A 15,811-nucleotide genomic window follows, 5' to 3' on the forward strand; every position below is an offset into this window, starting at 1 on the left:
TGCAGCATATTTGTGCCATGGTTAGATGCAAGTGAGCTTTGCTCACAGGGTAGTTGTAGTAGCATGCAAATATGAAGGATGGTACACAGAAGGATATTTTGAATAATGCTGTGACTTAATATAATCTAGTGTCATATCTGGCAAGTCAGGATTAAGAGAAATATTGGACTTCCAGGGGAGGTATGGTGAACTGAAGATGACTCTGCAGAGCTGATGACTGCAGCAAAGACCAGTTCTTCAGAGCCTCTCTGGATAAGGAGAGGATGGGACATTGCACACTTGTGCTCTGGATGGCTGGTCCTCACAAAGAGACCACAGGACAGTGGTTTTCCTTGGGTTTGAGCACTGGGAGGTGAAGAGATTAGCCATCTTGCTCACAACCTCAGTGGACCCTTTTAAAGGACACTAAGTTCGTAAGCCTCACTTTCTAATCACTTCTGGAAATTGCCTATTGACTGTCTTAAAGCTATTAGAGATCTTCTGAATGACAGGTTTGAAAAATCTTCATTGGGTGAGTTTATCTTCAACTCTGAACAAAAGAAAAATTAATTATAAGCTTAAGAACATAAAGAATTTGAAATAAACAGCAAAAAGTTAAATAAGATTTTGATTGTAGAAGGTTATAAATGGACTAACGGTCCAGATAGATTTGGAATATTGACACTTTTAAAATAAGATTTTGGAATTAATTATAAAAAACAAACAGCTTCTCGTGGGAAATAGATCCTGTTTTGGTTTTTACAAGACATAACATAGAGAAAGAATTTCATGATTTCAAAAACTGGACACTAGAGGGGACTAAAGATTTTAGGTAGAGGAAAGATATATAGGCCTGCAAGATGGTGCAAAATGTTATAACAATAAAAATACTGAAGGAGACTTTTGAAGAATGAAATCAGAAAATAGTAGCCACAATATCAACTATGTCAGTAATGGTATCTGCTTCTATGGAGAGATTATATCCAAAAGATGTTATTGAAGAAATGACAGATGTAGAACAAATTTTATCTGACAAGATAGAGTTGGTATCGGAAGTGGATTGACAGGCCAATGAATGACTTAGAAAAGAATGTTTCACTGGATCTACAAAAGAAACTGGCTGATGGAGAAGATGCTGATGCTAGGAAGAGTGGAGGGCAAAAGGAAGAGGGGCCGACCAAGGGCAAGATGGATGGATGATATTCTAGAGGTGATGGACTCGTCCCTGGGGGAGCTGGGGGTGTTGACGACTGACAGGAAGCTCTGGCGTGGGCTGGTCCATGAAGTCACGAAGAGTCGGAAGCGACTAAACGAATAAACAACAACAATTCAATTTCTATAGCCACCATCTCAGCAAGTGACTCTGGGCAGCTTACAACGATAAAAACCATAAAACGATACAACAAATACAATTAAAACAGTTACAACACAAAAGAAATATACATGGCTGCCAAGTAAACAATGTAAGATGTGTATACAACCAAGAAACGGGACCATTACGACACTCGGGGCCCCAGGCCCGGGCACATAATGATGTCTTCATGGCCTTATGAAAGGCCAACAGGGTTGGGGACATCCTGATCTCTGAAGGGAGAATATTCCAGAGGTAAAATTCAAAATTCAAAACGGAAATGCAAATGACAAACCAAGAGACTGATCTGGATGATTTTTGCCCACTGGATCTACAAAAGAGGCTTGTTAAAGCCTTGAATAACTCTGTGCAATGTGACAAAGATGAAATGAAGAGAAATCAGATCCTATGACAATATTTGAATGAAGTAAAGATTAAGACTGTTAGAAGTAAAAGGAAGGAATATAAAGTTGGTTTATTTGATCAAGTTTAAAACAAGGTATGTTGTTACTACTGGCAACCCTTTATGGATTTTCTGCTGACACCAGGACTGAAAAGTTGATGCTTTATGGACTTGTTTATAGATAAGGATGGGACATGGGATGAAGAGATAAATGTTTGTAACCTTGGAGGGGGTGAAGAGTCACTAAATTTGTTTATACTTGTTGTGATGAAGGGTGGATGTCACTTCTTTATATATTTCTTTTCTCTTTCCTTATTATAGTCTTACTTTTTTCTTTCTTCTCTTTCTTTTTTCTTTTTCCTTGTATATCTCTTCTGTAGATATGGTCTACAGCAGTGGTTCTCAAACTTGGCAACTTCGAGGTACGTGGATTTCAACTCACAGAATTCCCTAGTCCACAGCTTTATATGGAAAAATTCATGATTACGATTTATTTATTTTTCAGTGGCATATATACAAGAGATTTCTATCCTGACTCGCCAGTTCAATATGAAATGTTCAAGGAAGCTAAGATGCTTGTTTTAAAAACTGAGTAAGAGGTCAGAACAGCCATCCATTTGCAAAAGACTACATGAAAATTTCTTGAGAGGAAAGAAATCACAGAAAAGGCAGAGAAGACATTTTAGGCTTCAAACTCTGTTTGACTTGTGCAGCTGGTATAAAATTGGCTTCCATTGAAAAGTTCCATTCGCTGAAATGTCTGGCTCCGTGGTTAGAATTGCTTAATCCAGATGCCAAGTAACCCAATTACCAAATAATGATCTGAAGGCTGAATAGATTGTGGTCTCTTGGGTTTTCTTCCCTTTTTCTCTTATTTCCCCTCAACAGGCATGGCTTGCCCCTTTTTTTCCCAAGGGAAATGATAACCACACTTTCCATCATGGCATAGATCTGAGCAAACTTTGACTAGGGTTAGCTAGGATTTGCTTCCAGGCAAAGAAGGCTTGAAAGAATGGGTTTTCCAGTGGGTTTACAAATCATTGTGGAAGAAAATGTGTATGAGAGGTCCTCTTCTGATATCATGGGGGAGAAGATGTAACATAAGGGAGGAAGGCTATGAAGCCTGTTGCATAGTCCCAATTGTGAAAATATGGTTCAGCCATCAGATTTCAAAGCCTTTGATCTGAGCTTTCAAATACAACAAGGCCAGAACTGGAGATACTAGGATAATAAATAAATAATTATGCTATTCAGCTAACTTTGAATAATGTCCTGAGACACCTGCCCACCCCCATTGAAACCTAAATACCTAAATTTCAGAGGGACCATCATTTGAGGTAACAATCTATTCCCCTATTAGCTGACCATATATATGCTTCTTTAAAGGCATCCTTCCAATATAAAGGATTTATTTTCACCAGCTGTGATAACAATGACCAGCTTAGAAGGGATCTCTTCACTGCAGACTTTCAATAAGCCTGATTGTGTGGAGCAGGTCTGTTATATCTGACCTTCAAAAATGTGACCACTCAGAGGTCTTGTTCTGAATCTCTTTGCTGCCCAGACTAGCGGCCCTCTGGAATTTGGCAGCCTAGACATGCTCAGTCCAAGCCCAGGGGTCGTGTAGGAGCCACAACAGAAGAACGTCATGAAAAGAGGAGACAGGGAATAAAGGAACAGCTGCGGCTGCAGCCACTATCTTGTCCTACAATTCTCAGTTAGGTGTTGACTATAGCAGAGATCTAACTGTCAAGCAGGAGTGGGGAAGGAATATTTTGGGTGCCTGGGGAAGTGAGCAGGGACCTTTGTGGGATTTGGTTCCCAAGCTGTGTCAGAGAAGAAGTTCCCATGTGACCTTCTTTCTTCCTTTCTTCCACCTGCCCTCAATTCCAGAGTTGGGGTTGGGGGGTGTCAATGGCTTCTCACCACTGAGAACTTTGCCTGGGGCCCAGATTGCTCTATTCATCCCCTTGGCCATGATAACAGGCATGGGGGCAATAAAACCAATACACTATTTAAGAGGTGCAACCATTACTCAGCAAGGCTTTCTACTTTAATCTTAATGCCACGAAGATGGAAACACTGATTGATGCTAGCTTTCTGCACTGGCATTTTGACAAACATTGCCTTTTTATTTTCTTATTTCCTATCAGTCTTTCTCAGCTGAACCACTGATGTCTTGGTTTCTTATGATAAACTAATACTTTAGCCTTTTTAAATGCATCCCTAAAGGTCACTTCTGCAAACAACGCTGCGTTATCTCCCCAAATTTCCTTCCTGTCCGATTTCTTTCCCAATGCATTATTCTTGTTTGGTTTAGAATGCACGAATACACGAATCTTATATACATTCATAAAGGTCCATGTAACTGATGATCACCTACATACATGACTAAACATAATTTGACTTCCAACATTTAATCGGCACCTGACAAGATATTTTTCTATTATTCAAACCTCAGCACTTCCTGGCCAGATAGGTGGACAGACATGTGTTGATTTTATCAAGAATTTTTCCAAACTTCCCTAAAAATATCCTAGGCAGTGTAGTTTGGCATGGAGAATGAACATTCCCTTAAAGTTTCCAAGCTTCCTTAAAAAGCTGCATTTCCCTGGATTCCTGAAAGATCAGGAATCATCATTAAATTAATTCTATACATGATCCAATCTTAATTTTGAAATATGACTTCTGAAAAGCTATTAAGATGGAAGCCTGCTTGATCTGTGCAACATCAGACATGTGCTGGTACATCCTATATCCTGGGACTATGTTTCTTCTGTTAATAACATTTCCACTGAATTTCTAAAAAAACAAAAAAAAGGACCGCAACACTTTCCTTAGCATTTGTAATGCACATTTCATGTTTTGAAATCAGGCCATTTCTTATTCATTCCTTACAAGAGTCATATGTGCATCTCTGCTGAACACTTATATCCCACAGTTTCAGCTGCATTTTAAGAAAACCGAGGTCAGCAGCATGAAGATGTGGTGCTACAGTAAATTTATTTCAGACATTTGGATCTACCCAGAAAGCTGAAGCATAAAAATAAAACAAGGGAGATTCAACATCCATTATTTCCCATAATACACGAATGAAGGCTTGTCAAAGTCCAACTGGTGATCTTAAGGGGGCAATAATCAAACTGAAGCTGTGACACACTGCCAGGAGTGTCCATGTGTGCATTATGTGTCAAAAAGATGCAGACAAGACACAGTCAAAGGCCCAAACCTTATTCACATGTGTTCCATGTTTTTGACCCTCTCCCCCATGTGGACACCCTGGCACATTGTGGTTCCTTTCCTCTTATGCTTACTGTGATTCAGAGCTTAGTTCTGTGGTTGTGGCTATTCTCATTTTCACCCCAGCAACTGAACTTGGGACTTATCCATGTAATGCACAACTCTCGTTTTCCTCTCTCCTACCCAGGGATCTCCTATTGGATTGGGGGTCAAAAAAGTCAGGATCAGGGGCACAACCCCCCCTTCACAACACACATAAAAAAGTGTGGAAGTTGAACCACATGGTTGTGGCCGTTATCTTGACTTTTCTGACCATTGCCCTGTGGAAACCCCTCCATGATGACTTTCTGAATCCTAGATTATAGTCAAAATCTCATGTTCAGTTAGGCCTCAGTGCAACATATGAAATAATAAAAGCATTTTATTTGGATTCATTTGGAAAGATAACTTGACAAAACTCATCCTCACCTGACACAGAAGTACAAAACAACCAATCCGGATTTTTTGGGGAAATCATGTTCCAGCACTCTGCGGTCCAGCTGAAGCCAGTTCAAATGGCCCCTGGTTGAGAGAGAGAAGGCAATTGGAATAGTAAATGTTTCATTTCATTTCATTTCATTTCATTTCATTTCATTTCATTTCATTTCTTTCTGGCTCTCCTATAGGAGCTTAAGGTAGCATACATGGTTATCTCTCCCACCATTCTTTTACCTTCTCAGCAACCTTCTGAGGTAGGTTAGATTGAGAGAAAGTGACTGGCCCAAAGCCTGTGAGATTTCTGCTTGAGCGAGGACTTGAACTTGGGTTTCCTCAGACCTAGTCCAGTACCCTAATCATTACTGTCCACTGCCTCTCTAACAAAAGCCTCATCCAATTCAGCTTCCCTAACCGAAACATTTCCAGATGTGTTGGACCCCTACTCCCATACTTCTTAGACACCATGGTTTTGCCAGGCTGGTTAAGAATCATGGGAGTTGAAGATCAACACATCTGGAGGGCATCAGGGGGAGGAAAGCTGGTCTGCAGTTATGAAGTGTAACAAGTTCAATAACAATGCAATCATAGAGTACAGAAAGCTACTCATAGGATAGAATGGCACTTAAGGAATAAACACTCTGTTGGGGGTGGCTGTGGTATCATTTCGAGCTCCAATGTTTAGTTCAACCTGTCAAGGCAAGAACTGGAGATGAACAATGAGAAAATGGCAAGAAGAGATAAGAGCCCTGGCCCTTTATTGCTGCCCGGACCACCCTTTGTGTGAGTCGATAATTGAAAGTCTGTCAGTTTTTCCATTAAACACTGTTAATGCCAGGAGTTTATACAAGGCCTGTAAGACTCCTCTGCGGGCTAAAACATAGCCAAACAATGTCTCAGACATTTTATTTGCCACCCGGTATGTCTGGAACAGCCTTGCAAATAAAGTCTGTCAAACTGGCTTTCAAGAGCTTTTGGAAAACACAGCTGCTTCTCTCTTGCACACTCGCTCACACCCAGAATAAGCAGCAGTTACTATGGGCTGCACTCAGTGATACCGTCTCATGCCGTTTTCTTTTATAAAGCTGGACGTAGCCAGGAGCCGGTTGGTCGCCCAGATCAAGGGTTCTCAACTTTTGGTATCTTCAGTCCCTCTAATCCCTCCAATCAAAGGAACTGGGTCCCACCACTATACAAACAAAACTCCCACTTTTCCTGAGAAGGACAGTTACATGTTTGCAGATATTTCGTGTTTATCATAAATTTTGAAACTTAAACAATGGCAACAATAACCTTGACAATTGTCCTGTAAATCTAAAATACCAAGTGGGGGATAACGATAGCTGAAGCAAAGCTCACTAATGTGGGAGCATCTTCTTGTAAGCCCAAACCGAAAAACAAGAACAAATAATGAGAGACAGCTAAATAGCATGCAACGTTATTTGATTCTGGCTCCTAAGATCTAACCTCTCAGAGCCTGTTCCAGCTTGGATTATGAGAATACCTCTGATGAGATGCTCTCCCTACTTCTCTGCTGCCTGTCAGGTTCTTTTCCAATAATCCCACTTAGATTATTTCTGTGTTGAACCAACAGTACGACACTACTGGTTGCAAAACACGGTCTTTAAAGAAGTACAGTGGTGACTCTGACAGGGAGGACCCTTGGCATCTGCTTGGCATGTGGCTGGATGTGCCCAGGTGTTACAAGATTAGGAATCCATCCAACCCAATAAAATCTCTCTCTACAGTTTCATGTAGCCATGTGTCAAAGTCCCTTTAAAGAAATGAAGCCAACATTTTTTTTTTTTGGCAACCTATGTGCCCAGGATCTTTCTTTTGGAGTAGCATCAGAATAAACATTATGCCTGGAGTCAGGAATTGAGAGGAATTGAGGCCAAATGTGTATGGATTGCCCCTGGGTGAGGCAGGCCTTTAGAAAAGCAGCACTGCAGAGATACACAGCAGCGTATTCCTAGATGGTCTTTCTGCTTGGCTGAAAATCTTACCGTGGAGTCTAGGGACCCAACTCCACTTGAAGCATCAGTACAGTAGGTAATTAGGAAGATGAGCAGATCCTGGATCCTAACAAAGAGGATACTCTTGACATCAGTACAGAGGCACTTTTGTCTGTGAATACTTATTCCATTATTTGTTCTATACATATGGGTATCTGATCCTTCTGGCCAGAAAGCCCATCTAGAACTTTGATAGCATGATTTAGACACTGAAACAAAATGTCTGAGATGGGTTTGCCCATTCACAAGATACCCATTTTTCAAAACGCAGTTACTAAGCATGTTCTCACTATGCCATATAATCATCCAAGACTGAGATCTTGCAGAAGATCAACAGGGTATAAATATTTACCAAAATTAATACATAAACATGACAAACATGCACAGGCTGATAGAATGATTCCTGAAGCTTGATTTCCTTGCTGCTCAAATTTAGCCCTACTGAATTTAACACCAACGTCCATTTTTCTGTTCCTCTCCATACAAATAGCATAAAGGTGGTGGCCAATGCTGTTAAGCATCAAAGAACTCTCAAAAGTTCAAAACCCCTCCTTTGGGTGGTGATAAAATTTGATAGATAGATAGATAGATAGATAGATAGATAGATAGATAGATAGATAGATAGATAGATAGATAGATAGATAGATAGATAGAAGTGAGCCTTGCATGACAATCTAATTTTGGTCACCCTGGATGACTCTCCATCACCAAAAGGGGTTATTAAATCCCTAGCAGAAAGTCTGTTCCTATGGTTTTGCTAGTCTGATATTCTGTGCTAGTGCAGTGAAGGAAAGGAAATCTTCCATACAAATCAGTTTTAACTAAATTATCCTTGCAAAATTTTCCTCCTGAGCTGAAGAATTACCTTCACTTGGTTTAGGACTGCGGCATGCAGCAAATGTCCCATTTCCCTTCAACACAAGCTAAACCAACGTTTCTTATTCTGGTGTCCTCCTGATATGTTGGAAGAGTTACAGCTAGGTTGCAGCTGTGGCCATGCCTGGCTGGGAATTCTGGGTATTCTGAAGGACACCAAATTGGGGAAGCTGTAGGAGGAGAGCCATCTTTGTCTATGGTAGCCAAAAACCAGAATGAGTCTGGTGGCACCTTTTCTGACGAACAAATTTTATTAAAAGGCATCAGCTTTTGTGTAGATCATGAGCTACAATATGACAACGTATGCCAAAATTTGTTTGCTGGAAAAAGGGCTATCAGACAAGTTGGAGAAAGTTGATTGAAACCAAATGAGGAGACATAGTTTTAGATGTTTTAAAATCAACATCATGTTTTAACATGGGCAAGTAAATTAAGTCTCCTTCAATTGACTCCTGGGGACTTCGTGTATGTAGTTTCCTTGGCAACACTACAGAATTGGTCTCCCACTGCCTTCTTCTGGCATATTTTTATGACTTCCCAGAGTTACAGTTCTATGATTCCCTAGTGGCCTCCTGTCCAAGTACTGCCCTGGTTAGTTTCTGAGCCCAAACAAGGTGAGCTAGATGCGGTGAACTTCTGAACCTGGAGGATTTAAGGAAACAGTATTTTTCTTGATTACAAAATCCTATAACATACCTGAATCATCAAGATTACTATTACTTCTCTAACTACTTGCACCACAGAGTCAATAAGTGTGTTTCTGCTCCTTTTATTCATATTTTTATATCACTCTTCTGCTAAAATCAAAACACTGCTCCAAGGTAAGAAAGTAAAAGGAAGCAGGATGCAAAACTATAAAAACAGATAGTAGAATCAATATCATAATAACAGGCTTTATTTAAGATGCTAACATGACTCTGTGAAGCCTGAAATGGCTTAGGTCTCCGTGGGTCTATCTCTTCAAGCAGGACCTTCTCAGTGGTAGCACCCTAATATGGAACCCTGGGGAACAATGGCCAGCCTCCACCATGTCTCATTTCATGCAGCCATCAGTAGGGTGACAACTGTTTTGGGACCAGACTACCTGCTCTAAGAAGGTTTTATTTGGTTCTTTTTATTGAAAATTGATTTTATTCTTCTGTACACTGCTCTGAGCTCTTTCCAGGAAGAGAGGTATAGAAATTATTATTATTATTATTATTATTAAATAATAATTATTTTGTAAGTTAAAAGGACAGTTGGAAGAGATTTAGCTTATTATTAAGCTTATTTATTAGCTTAAAAATGGGTTAGAGTTAGGGGAGAAGTGACACATATCTTGAAATAGAGGAGATTCTTATTTTGAGACAGGAGACCATGAATTCTTAGAATGGGTGGCAGCACCAAACAGAAGTTTAAAAAGTGACTCATTAGAGTTCCTCCTGTTCCTTCTTCCCTCCATCTTGATGGCAAAAAGTCAGAATTAAAAAAAAAAAACCACCCATGGAAGATATTAAATCGGGCTGGGTAAATATTATTTTGGAATATGGGATCTGAAATCCAGTGTAGTTTTACCTACAGAAAAGGGTATTCCTGCAGTCAGAGGAAGGGAAAGTAATAGCCCTCAATGGAAACTATCAGGACTCAAAACAAGGACAATGTAATATCAGTGATATTTTATCCTCCCAGACCTTGAAGAGACCATTTTGGAAGAACAAGGCTCTAAAACAGCAAAACTGAGTGAGAAGCTGCTGAACTAACATCCATTAAAAGGTGGCAGGCAGTTTCAGAAGGTCTCAACCAACCCAGTGGGTTTTTAAGACATTACAATGGTTAATTGATAAGGTACAATCCGTCTTGCATGTCACTTGCATCTGCCCAACCAACCTGTCTTCCCTTCGCTCTCTCCCATCCCAGCTTAAATCCTACATGTCATGCGCTGCCTACCTCTGAATAATGCTCAGACACTGGTTCTGTGGAACAGGCTCTGATTTATTCACAGTGTAGGTACAGTATAGGAAAAAAGCTGAGAGTGACAGGAGCGCGCCGGTGCGGGGTTTAAATACCCCGCGCCGGTCAGCGCCCCCTCACTCGCGGTTACGTCACCCCCCTTTGTCCAACACGTTGTCCTGCCGGTAGGTGAGGGGTTGCGAGGCCCCGCTGGCGTTCCGGGATCGCCCATCATCGGTTTCTCTATTCCTCCGGTGATTGCTGTCAGCTGGGTGATCTCCGTTGCGTTAGCGCTAACAGCTTGGGTGTGCCTCGCGATCCGTTTAGCCATTGTTTCTTGTCCTTCAGTCTTTGTGAGTTGATGGCTACTTATCTTGAGCCCCTTCCCCTGTTTCCTTGCTATTGTCATGTGTGCCATTGCGCTGATGTCTTCAGCTCAACGGCACTCATGACACTACATCAGTCAGGCCACTCCATGCATCTGATGAAGGGAGCTGCAACTCCCAAGAACTCCTGCCTTTTAATAAAATGCGTTAATCAGAAAAGGTGCTACCAGGCTCCTTCTGATTTTTGGCTACCCTAGACTGGCATGGCTCACCTCCCGCAGTGCAAACTCAGTAGCTGCTGAGGCTTAGAGGCAGTCACTGTTGAAGATCTGAGAGAGGTCAAATGCTATTTACTGCCACACCAATCTTTTAACTTCCCAAAAGCCATGACAAGTTAATATCCATTATTTAACTTGTAATTAATGAATGAAGTGTGTGTGTGTGTGTGTGTGTGTATGCCTTTTGCACGTCTCCCTGCTTCCCAGCCCAAAGATGTTTCCAAAGGTTCCCCAGGCAGACTGTTTCTGCAAAAGAAATCAAAGCATTCCAAATAATCCATCTATAGCTTTTTTTAAAAAAACATCATCATCATCATCATACCCAAGATCAACTGCACTTAAAGGCAGGTCAGATTTAAAGTCTTCTCTGAATGAAAAGGACTATTTTTCTAGCTTTCGAAAGCAACATTCTAATACTGTGTACCCAGCAAGTTTATCGATCAGCAATAGGCAAGCTTCTTGAAAGTGGGGGTGTTGTTTCTAATAATCCTCTAATATATTTAGGAATGTGTTGTCTGGGGTGCATTCATGCCCAGGAACAATATGGTTCCATCTGCCTGGTTGTTTCCTCTTCAGACAATATAAATCTTCCCCTTTTAATTGGCCTGGGGTCTTCTCTCATGTGAATTTGAGAACAACTCCCCCAAATCCACTACAGGTCACAGGATCTCCGCTAAAGACAGCAAGGCAGACAAATGAATGTAGAAATGGTTCCCAAGAACATTTAAGATCATTGTCCTAAGTGACAGGGGAGACCTAATTGATGAATGAACTCCACTGCTTAATTGATTATTCCTAGCAGTCCTGATGTTTTGAAAATGCTAGCACTTGCAGGTGTGTGTGTATACACACACACACACCAACACACAACCATTCTATTATTTCATTTCAGGCCATTGATTTCTGAATGCCAGGGCTTCAGTTCTTACCCGTGAGCGTCAACGTCCACTGTGTAAGACTGGACCTTGGGAATCAGTGAGATTTTGCCATGGACAAAATCAGTTAAAGGTCTTGAAGGTGCTAATTAAATATCGATTATTTTCTAGCATCTATTGGCTCTTTTTGTTCTATTCACTGCATGATAAATGACTAACTAGAGACACCTTTTGCTCATGAAGAGTCCACATTGTAAAGAGAAGAGAGAGATACAATTATTTTAAAAAAAGAGATGGAAATACTGTCGGAAGAAATTTTTTCTTTTGATAGAACCATTTTATGTAATTTTACATTTTTTCCATTTGGCTATATGCTGCGGAGAAATATATATGCACACATGAGATTTCGTGCTGCTGTGCTCCCTGCTTAGAAGAACAATTCAAAATGTAGAAGCACTAGCTATATAGACTTCTTCAGAGATGGACTGTTGTGCTCCATGGAACAATTTTCCAGTTTCCAGAAAGGAAACCCTTCCTGGATTTTTGAAAATTTTGGATCTTGATCCTAAGATACTTACGTCTCATCGGTGAAGGCAATTCCAAAGTATTCCTTCTCTTTCAGGTTGAAATGTGACGCTACCAGATCTAGCAGCTCCTTGGATAAAAGCTTGGGCTGGAAGAGAAAGACAACAAAAACCATGCTCAGACAGATTGCACCAGGAAGCAGGAAGAGATTCAAATGGGGTGGGGTGGGGATTCGGGTCCTTTGGAAGAGTTTGGTGATTACTCACAGGACATGCGCACAGTGATAGCAACGTTGGCTAGAGCTGATGACACCGACTGGTTGAGCCAGGCCCCCAGATACATTCAGATATTGCAATGCTGAGCCATGCATCTCACAATGCCTGGTGCTCAAAGCCCTTAAAGAAGCCATCAAGAATGACATGGGTTTCTAAGCCCGTGCATGTGCACACACATGCACATGTGATATGAGAGCCAACTAACCTTTTCCCACAGAAATTAGCAAACACCTCAATGACAAATATCCACCAATATTAGTAAACTGATGACGTTAGGCTAAGAAGGTCATTACCAAACCATACCACTTTCATATCTCAAAAGTCATAATTGCATAATCTGTCCACGTAGTAATCTATATCAGGCTGGGTCTGGGTCGATGAGGCAGATACAAATGAAGGTATGGTGATCCCAAACGATGCTGGGATCAGTTTTGCAAAAAATATGTGTTACAATTACTTGTTTATGGACTAACTCTGTTCTGGACTGTTGAGTTTAAGAGGCGGATAAGACTTCCGTGCAAAACATCTCTGCTTTGGAAGACATCCTCAGTTCAGACCATCTTCCTGCCTTGACATCACTCCACCTTGATGCCTTGAACTGGAGATTGAAGTGGGTTGACTTGATTGGGCTGGCCACTTTACTCCAATGGAAAGAGGCCTCTGCATTCTCAAGAACCTGTTTTAAGGGTTGAATCACAAGCTAGAAGAGGGTGCAGCTTCAGTTCAGGGCTCCACTTCAGAGGGGCTCTGTGATGAAAGCTTTGTCAGACTAAGTGCTTCTTTGAAGCCTCACATGGCCTTCACGAGTAAGCAGAAGCAAAAGGTCTGTTTCAGTTGATTGCTGTTCCCTTGGAGAAATCCAAGTATTCCAGGGAATGCAGCTGGAGAGAAGAAGTACTGTTGATGCAGAATATTTGGAATACAGCCTTCACTTGACAGTGTGATTTGCCTGAATACTGTGGTCTTCATGGCAACCAGGTCTTATTAGATGGAGACACTGCATACATAAATAAATAAAGGGGATAACCTGCCCAAATGCATCCCTCCTGAGGTGTTGAACTACAATTCCCACACAAGGCAGGGAGTTAGAGAAACTGGGGATAGAAAAGTCCACTTACAGACTGTGTTCACTTTACCAAAACTTTACTCACAAGAAATGGACCCAGGTTTCAAAGTATAGAATTCTGGCTTCCTGAGAGACAGAGAACCCCCCACTGTTATCGCCATTACCATTACTAGTCTGCCTCTACAGCAGGAATAAGCAACTGATATTCTCTAGATAAGACAGCTTCCATGAGCTACACCTATATGACAATGGCAAGGGATTGTGGGATTTGTAGTCCAAAACTACCAGCTTGCTTACCGTAGCTCCCCAATGCATAAGTAAACTGCAATACAAAAATGTGTATAGTTACTTAGGGTAGATCTGCAACGAACCATTCCCTAGAACATCTGCAATGAGTAAGATGGTTCTTGTTGAACAAGCAGGATAGATTTTGAAAATATTTGAGCATCCCCCTACACCTTTTCTGAAGGAAGCTACCTTGGACGAATACTGTATGAGCTATGTTAGGAAGAAGAAAAGTGTGATTAGTCCAATGGGCAAATTATCTGAAGAAGTTCCTGATTTGAACCTCTGTTGCAGTCTTGTATATACTTACCTACTGATCACGCTCATTAAATCAGAGGGACATACTTTCAACTAAACACACAAAGGAATCCAGTTAGTTTCTAGCCACCAACTGCAATAATCTTGCAAAAATAAAGTCTCCCTTGAGTTGAGCTTGACAACAGGATGGAAGTGGTTTGCCACTGCCTTCTTCTGGCACGTCCTTTTGATTTTACAATCTAACCCATAGATATATACCACTTTTCCTAGTGACCTCCCATCCAAATACCAACCAGGTTCAACTTTTAACATGTTCAAGGTCAATTAGATGCCACCACCTTAGGTGATTACAAGTAGTCCTCGTTTAGCAACTGCCTCATTTAGTGACCATTCACAGTTACAATGGTGATGAAAAAGTAACTTTATGACCAATCCTCACATTTATGACCTTCACAGGTCTGTACACCAAAGGAAAGCTGAAGTAAGGTCATAAGTACAGTTGTGGTTTCTCTTAGCGATCATTTCGCTTAGCGACTGAGTTGCCGGTCCCAGTTGTGGTCATTAAATGAGGACTACGTATTGCCATATTACAAAACAGGATCTTGGTATTAAGAAAGAATTCACGGTACAGGCAAGATAAAACTCAGTCTTCTACATATGATGCTATAATAGTTGTAGATATTGTAACATTTCAGGCAACACAGGAGTAGCATTTGCATGGAGAAACTTGCTGTCTCCTGTGATCATGATAGGCTAAACAAGTGGAAAGTAGAGAGGCTAAATCCTGTTTCCTACAGATGTACAGGGCACTCTTTGGGGTACAGTACAGGTATCAGCACAATAGATTCTCCCATTCCCCCTACCACGGGCCTACCTTTTGTTTCCTGTTTTTTACCATTTGCAGTTTCATAACAACATCCACCCATGTTACAACCACGTTTCCTTCCTGGCTCATAATTCAGCAGGACCGAGTGGTACGGTGATAAAGGATCTGTGCTCCTAGATCAAATAGTTGAATCAGATAAGCAAGGAGAGCCCTTTCTTGGGGGGAGATAAAGGGGATCAGAGAACAATGGATGAGAGCGAGCCAGCGCTGGCTGCATGCCACGTTAATAAGTGTCTTGCAGGGATTTAAGACCACAGAGTTAAATCCTGCTAGTCTTCTGTGCCATGCTATTCACTCTAAGCTTTGTTTGCAAATGTTTAAAGTTGTTGGACTCCTGATTTAAAACTTGTAGTGCTTCTCCATGAGTGGGGTCGATTTGCATTTTTAAATAATTATTTTGCTGGAGCAACAAGACTGCCTTAACCTCACCACAGCACTGTTCCTCTTCCAGAATCAGTAGCTTTATAAACATACCATTTTAAGGGCGATTGGAGCCGCCTTGCACTAGAAAAGGTTTGTCTGGAATAATTTGCCTGCTTTTTAAGTGGCATCCACCAAATACCTCTTATCCCATAGGTTTCACAGACAGGAACAACAGAGTATTTTCAGCTTTTAATTAGCTCTACTTTAATACATGCCTTGAACAGTTTCGTGCACAGCACTATGGGCCTTTGTTTGCAGAAAGGCAGGACCAGAATTGTGAACAAAGTAATACTGTGATTATATGAGTTTACAAGCAAGTATGCGTAGTCCAAGCCATGTTTCTTCTT

At 41.1% G+C, this 15,811-nt stretch overlaps 1 protein-coding gene across 3 annotated transcripts in view; it reads right to left on the bottom strand.

The window, feature by feature from the left end:
• FRMD4A (FERM domain containing 4A) overlaps window positions 1-15,811 on the bottom strand; it is a 291,903-nt gene that overhangs the window by 113,284 nt on the left and 162,808 nt on the right. For all 3 annotated transcript variants that reach the window (XM_063308199.1, XM_063308198.1, XM_063308200.1), the window contains exons 3-4: window positions 12,325-12,419; window positions 5,442-5,534 (exon numbers count right to left, since the gene is read on the bottom strand). In XM_063308199.1, the coding sequence (XP_063164269.1) occupies window positions 5,442-5,534; window positions 12,325-12,419 (188 nt within the window). The remainder of the gene's footprint in view (window positions 1-5,441; window positions 5,535-12,324; window positions 12,420-15,811) is intronic.

Source organism: Candoia aspera, chromosome 7 (assembly GCF_035149785.1).
Source record: "Candoia aspera isolate rCanAsp1 chromosome 7, rCanAsp1.hap2, whole genome shotgun sequence".
In the NCBI taxonomy this organism is placed as follows: Eukaryota; Metazoa; Chordata; class Lepidosauria; order Squamata; family Boidae; genus Candoia; species Candoia aspera.